A 7,162-nucleotide genomic window follows, 5' to 3' on the forward strand; every position below is an offset into this window, starting at 1 on the left:
TAACTAATGGTGTAAAACTTCCGTCTAACTAATAATTTTGGAGCGAGAAACACAGGGCATATAATTACTATAGCTACCAACCTAGAATCTCTTTTCCTAATTAGTAAAATGTAAACCGTTGGATATAAAGTTCAATATGAATCTAACGGTCAATATTTCAGATGAAATGAACTGGACTCTAGAAACCCACATGTACACAAATCAAAACAAACCATTACATTATGATGCCTTTTTGAGTAAACCAAACCAAACCAAACCTTTAAACTCATCTCATATGGTTATGGCCTTATCTTCTACTTCTTCTCTCTTTCTCAACACCACTGATTATTCACCTCACAAACCACTCCATTATCTACCATCACAATCATCACCATCTTCTTCTTCTTCTCACTTTCCAATCAAACCTCTCATCCACCACACTCACAACACCCTCCCCCTCTCTCAAAAATGGAGAACAAATGTTTCATTCTTTACTTCTTTCTTAAAGAAACCCAAAGACGCTAGCATCATCAAGGAAGAGCTTCTTGAAGCCATTGCTTCTCTTGATCGAGGAGCCGATGCCACTCCTGAAGACCAACAAAGGGTTGATCAGGTCGGCTGTCTTCAAAATCTTTGATCTCCGCACCTTTTCAACTTAATTTATATGCATGCATTTTCATTCTTGATTCATGGAATTTACTTTTAAATAGATTGCACGCAAACTTGAAGCAGTTAATCCAACTAAGGAGCCTCTCAAATCTAGTTTACTTGATGGCAAATGGGAGCTTATTTACACTACCTCTCAGTCAATCTTGCAAATTAAGGTAAACAGTTCAATTAAGCGCTTTTAGCATAAGCACTTATCATGTAAGTGTTTATATGTTCGTCTCTTAGACAAATTGACAATGATGTTCACTGTTTCCTTGTTTTCATTTTTTGTTCATCTACATTATGCCTTCATATTATGTACTACTAAGATTTTCAATATTGTAATGACAGAGACCAAAGTTTTTGAGATCAGTTACGAATTATCAAGCAATCAATGCCGATACTCTTCGAGCCCAAAACATGGAATCTAGGCCATTCTTCAACCAGGTGACACTAAGTGAAATTGAGATAAGTTATCGTCGTTTATGTGTTCTTACTCTAATATTTGCATATTCGAATGAACCAACATTGTGTAGGTGACAGCAGATTTAACACCTTTGAATACAAGGAAAGTGGCTGTCAAATTCGATACCTTCAAAATCGCAGGCTTCGTGAGTATTCAGACTCTCGAAATTGCAGTTCTGTTAAGTAATGTGTATAAAAGTTAGTACCATAAGTACATTGATCATCGTCGTCGTCATCATAATGTATGTTTGCAGATACCTGTTAAGGCTCCTGACACGGCTCGCGGCGAACTGGAAATAACATATTTGGATGAAGAACTTAGGTGAGTTCCATATTACATGTAGAGATAAAAGAAGTACCGCATTTTATTCGAGTATGTTTATAAACTACATTCGGCCTAATATCAACATTAAATTACTTAACTGACATCATGTTCATGTGGCATAGATAGATATTATCTAGTACTTGTTTTCATGTTATCTATGAAGCACGGACACAGACATCGTCACTAGTAATAATGTGAGAAAATGAATAAATTGAACATAGTCACAAGTGTTGGTGTCCGATACTGACACGCCTTTTTTAGAGGTGTTAGTGTTGGTGTCCGACACTGACACAGACGTGCCTTTTTTCAAAGGTGTGAGTATTATAGAGGCTGTCATACTTTCTGATTATATAATTTGACAGGGTATCAAGAGGGGACAAAGGAAACTTGTTCATATTGAAAATGGTGGATCCATCTTACCGGATTCCTGCATGATGTATCGTCACAATAGCATTTTATCGCCATCTCGTTTTCTTCCTCTCAACGGATTCAAACTACCATTAGAGCTTTCTGAAATCGGAACTTATACTAGCAAGCCAATGCATACCACTACTCAAACTTAGCTTGAAGCATTTTGGAACTGTGCTTTCTTTACAGAAGTGTTTGTAAAATCTTCTGTACCCTTGAATGTGGAAATCTTGGATTCAAAATAAGCAGTTGTAAAATCTTTACATACTGATATGAATATATTATATGCTACAATTTTGCTATGAGGCATTAAAGACAAGAAACATTTTTCTATCTTTGCTTTATTAGTATGAATATATCTTGATATTCTGAAGTTTAGAACACTTTTCACACTATGTTCATAACATTTTTCTATCTTAGACACTAACTAATATAGGGTCTTCATTAAAACTAAATAGAAAACAAAATAAATATGCATAGATATAAATGTTATAAATTTTGTTGCAAATTGCTCCTTTCAAATCCCAGCGGCATGTGAGAGTTCTTCATTGTGTATTTGTTTACTGGTGTTTTTAGTAAACAAATCAGGAGTTTTAGTTCACTTGCAGGATCAAATTCGAAAAAATCTAACCGACACTTTGTGCGAGATGTTTGAGAAAATGCATTAGTGTTAAAAGGTTTTTTAATGTAAAAGTTGAATAAAGTAAATAAAGAGAACAATAAAGAAATAAAGAAATTGGATTAAAATGTTTGAAATTAAGATTGAGATGAAAGTTCATACATTTTTCATAAATTATTTATCTCTTTGACTGGGATGTTTGAATTTTACAGAAAATAGAATGAAATGCAAACCCTTATTTCATAAACGAAATCTACTTATATACTATGTATATCAATAATTATCAATAATGATTACATTTCTAGAATTTGGCACATATCTTCTACGTGGGCTTTTATTTTCTTGTGAGTTTTCACATGTCTTTGGTTCTCGAACCGCTTCAAACCGTTATTGTTGTCGAAAACGTCTTCAGGTTACCTGACCATCATGTCAGTAACGTGCGTGTACCTATCACCATGGCTCTGATTTTTAAGGCCATTATGGTCCACACAAATTAATTGTATTAAATAAAATGAAAATCATTAATTAGCAATAATTTAATCCAAAATCAAAACGCCAACGTTTTAATTTGAGAGGGAAAACCCGAGAGTCTCATCCTAACAATTATATAACTTTCACTACTATAAATAATACATTTTATGACAAAGCTTTCACCTCACCCAACAAAAAAAATGACGTATAATGTCAAAACGCAATCCTAACAACTATATAACTTCCACTACTATAAATAATACATTTTATGACAAAGCTTTCACCTCACCCAACAAAAAAAAAAGAGCTATAATGCCAAAGCGCGCCGTGTTTTATTTAAAAATAAAAATCACTTATTTCCTCGGTTTTTAATATAACCAAGGGAAAAAAGAATTCAGGACATGCTTCGAATCCCAGCTATTGCAATTTATGTTTTTATTTCTTTATAAGTGTAAACTAAATGATTTATCCCTTCGGTTTTCGTAATAACCGAGGGATAGAATAATTAGATTTTAGGCTAAATACCCTTTTTCGTCCCTTAAGTATACCTCGGGATCCATTCTGGTCCCTTATCTTTAAAAAGTTCCAAAGTAGTCATTTAATTGTTCAAAAAGGTTCACGTTAGTCTGGGTGGCATTTGACGTGGCACATGTTTTTGCGCGTGGCATCTGTTTATCATCAAAGATAATCAAAATTTCCAAAAACATTTAAATTTTACCATATGTTAGGATTTGAACCTAGGACACATTGATTGCAGCTAAACATGTTTACCACTACACCTCTTCACCTTTTGTAATTTCATTTACAAATGAGATATATATTCACTTTTAATTTTTGTCTTCTTCATTTCAACTTCTGACTGACAATCCTCACAAGACGCTTTGACACACTCAAACTGTGAAAATCTTCAAGAAAGAAAAATTTGAAAGTGATGGGAATTGGAAGAATGAAATAATATACTTTCCTCAACCTGGGTTCTTTAATATGAGTTTCAACATCATAAACTATAAAGCCCAAAATTCATAATATACTATTCTAACAAGGAACCAAGTCTACTTCTACTTTTGTTTCCTCTTCGTTCTATTTTGTGATTTGAATAAATGATGGATCTGGAAGCAAAAACCGTATTCAACTTCATAGACTCGTGCTTGTGGAGGTTGTTGCAAAGCATTTTCCTAAAGTAATCGTAAAAGATTACAAGTCTTACTAGTAAATATTTCAAACCCTTTTGTATTACTCTTTTGTTACGTTTTATGAATCAATTAGAAAGAATATAGACGTGGTTACAAGTCTTCCAGCCCTTCAAAATTATAATTCACACTTACATTATGGGTCATAGAACTTAAATTTGACGAATAAGATTACCTGATTTTTCCTTGAATCATTCCACTGCAAGTACAAGCTTTGGCTACTATAATGATTGTGAAGTCATTTTCTCTTGTTAACGTGTATGACAGTATTCAATTAGTATATTGATGAAGATGAAACAATAACCCATTTGGAAATTTTGGATTAGTATTTTGTATTAAACGCAAATCAAAAGTCAACCCCAAATCAGTTTGGGAAAATCTGGGTTTAAATTTGGGAAATTTTGGGTTAATGTAATATGAGTTTGATATTGGTTGGATTGAATATTTTCTTTTTACTAATAATCAAGAATTTAATATACATTTTAAATATATAATATTTCTACAATATACAAACAAGTGTATTGTGGTGTAATGGTGTTTTATGATGTCCATCAATCAAAAAGACCAAGGTTTGAATCCTGGTTCAAGTATAACTTTTTTTAGAAATTTGGTGATGAACAATATGCCAACTCAGTGACACGTATATGCCATATGGACCATAAAATTTGGTGAATCCTGACTAACGGATGTCACGGAAAGGACTAATGTGGACGTTTTTGAACAATTAAATGACCACTTTGGAACTTTTTAAAGATAAGGGACCATAATGGACCCTGAGGTAAACTTAAGGAACCAAAAAGGATATTTAGCCTAGATTTTACTATAAAACACTCTTTAAACAGATTTTACCTTAATCCTAACTTATGTAGCCGCCCTAAACTCGTACACATCATTATTTGGGATGGATTGGAAGACGGAAAAAATCTTCAATGTTTTGTTTTATATGTAGACGATACATTACTCATTGGAAACGACGTCCCTACCTTGAAACAAGTGAAAATTTGGCTAGGGAAATGCTTTTCTAGGAAGGACCTTGGTGAAGCAACCTATATATTAGGAATCGGGATCTATAGAGTACATACATATACAAAGTGCAGAGACGCTTTAATATGCATGATTCTAAGAAAGGATTCATACTTATGCAATATGGCCTATGTCTATAGAAAAATACAATCCCCTTCAACTTAGGAAGAAAGAGATCACATGAATAAGATTCCATATGCATCTGCAATAGGATCTATCATGTATGTCATGTTATGTACTTGACCGGATGTCTCATATGCTTTAAGTGCAACGAGTAGGTACCAGTCTGATCCGATGATGATCATTAGGTAGCTGTCAAGAATATCCTTAAGTACTTAAGAAGGACTAAGGACTCATTCTTGGTATATAGAGGTCAGGAAGAGCTTAATGTAATTGGATACACCGATGCTAGCTTCCAGACAAATAAAGATGACTTCAGATCGCAATCTGGTTATGTGTTGTGCTTAAATGGCGGCGCTGTGAGATAGAAAAGTTTAAAGCAAGATACAGTTGTTGATTCTATAACTAAGGTTGGTTACATTGCTGCCTCAAATGCAGCAAAGGAAATTATTTGGATCAAGAAGTTCATTAAGGATCTTGGCATAGTCCCTAGCATTTTAGATCCCATTGATCTCTATTATGATAACAATGGTGCTATCGCATAAGCTAAGGAGCCTAGATCTCACCAACGATTAAAACAAATACTTAGGCGATATCACCTCATTCGAGAGATAATAGATAGGGGAGATGTGAAGAAATGCAGAGTACGTACACTTGAAAATGTTATTGACCCACTAACAAAGCCTCTTGCACAACAGAAGCATGATGACCATACTGGATTCATGGGTCTCAGGGGTATATCTGATTGTTTCTAGTGCTAGTAGGAGATTGTTGGTGTAAGCCTTAGAGGCCAATACTTTTGGTACTTGTATCGAATTATTTATTAATAATAAAAGGCATTTCTTTATTATGTTTGTGTTTCCAAAATAATAAAGTCCCTAGAATAGCTAGTCCGTTTAATGATATGTTAAGTGTGACTTAATCATGAGATCTCATTAAATATAAGGACATTATTCTTAAATTATCCATAGTCGAGTTTTATTGTGAAGTGGGATAACATTAAAGCATTGAGACTATTATGAAAATAGAATGATGATCACATCCCATGGATCATGGATAAGGAGTTATCAAGTCTTGACATAGGTATGAATACTAGGAGTAATATTTATACTGGATTGACCCGTTATGAGAATACTACGTATAATGTTATGCAAAATGTCATAAGTTATTCTCATGGTGATAGGTGGTGTATATCACCCTTTGACTTGAAATCACAATGGACCTTAGATGTAGAGTCGAGTACTTTATTGTTGATCAAACATTGTTCGTAACTGGATGACCATAAAGGAAGTTGATGAGTACTCCACAAAGCATTCTGAGAGACATGAGTGACCTATATAGAATTTTCCCATCTTTCATAACATGATAAATGTCTAAGGGCCCAATATTGAACTAGATAAGGGTGGCACGACTTATGCCTTGTGTTCAATAAAGACTAAGGGCAAAAGGGTAATTGTACACACAAGTATTATCATGATAAGGTTTTGTCAGATCACATGAAATTTTTGTGACTTGGGTAGCAGTGAGGTGTTATTAGATACCGTTCACTATTTATTAAGTTAAATGTGATTTAGTATAATTGCCAGCGTCACGAGAACCTGCAGGGTCACACACATAAAGATAGATTGATGAGAGATAAAGTAAATAAGGAACACTGTAAGGTACAATACACTTAAGTGAATTATAAAACACCGTAAGGTACGATGCACTTAAGTAGAATACATAAAATGGTAAGGTACCACGAGCTTAAGTGATATACATTACACTATAAGGTATGGTGTGCGTGCACTTAAGTGGGTTTTTGGCTTGCAGCCCATACAAGTGGTTCTATAAATAGAACCCTTGTTCAGATGTATTCAGTCTTGATGGAAATTCGGTCTGTGAAACCCTAGCCGTATTTTCCTTCTCTCTCAC

At 34.1% G+C, this 7,162-nt stretch overlaps 1 protein-coding gene across 2 annotated transcripts; it reads left to right on the forward strand.

Annotated features, from left to right (window-relative positions):
• Nucleotides 1-211: 211 nt before the first annotated feature.
• LOC131634292 (probable plastid-lipid-associated protein 4, chloroplastic) lies at nt 212-2,208 on the forward strand. 2 transcript variants are annotated; one of them, XM_058904940.1, is made up of 6 exons: nt 215-592; nt 690-803; nt 979-1,074; nt 1,164-1,238; nt 1,347-1,414; nt 1,780-2,208. In XM_058904940.1, the coding sequence occupies exons 1-6, from the start codon at nt 275-277 to the stop codon at nt 1,850-1,852; spliced, it is 744 nt and encodes a 247-aa protein (XP_058760923.1). In that variant the 5' UTR covers nt 215-274; the 3' UTR covers nt 1,853-2,208. The 2 variants fall into 2 exon arrangements, with proteins under 2 accessions (XP_058760924.1, XP_058760923.1); XM_058904941.1 differs by lacking the exon at nt 690-803 and having other exon boundaries at nt 212-592.
• The last annotated feature ends 4,954 nt before the right edge of the window (nt 2,209-7,162 follow it).

Source organism: Vicia villosa, unplaced genomic scaffold (genome assembly GCF_029867415.1).
Source record: "Vicia villosa cultivar HV-30 ecotype Madison, WI unplaced genomic scaffold, Vvil1.0 ctg.001280F_1_1, whole genome shotgun sequence".
In the NCBI taxonomy this organism is placed as follows: Eukaryota; Viridiplantae; Streptophyta; class Magnoliopsida; order Fabales; family Fabaceae; genus Vicia; species Vicia villosa.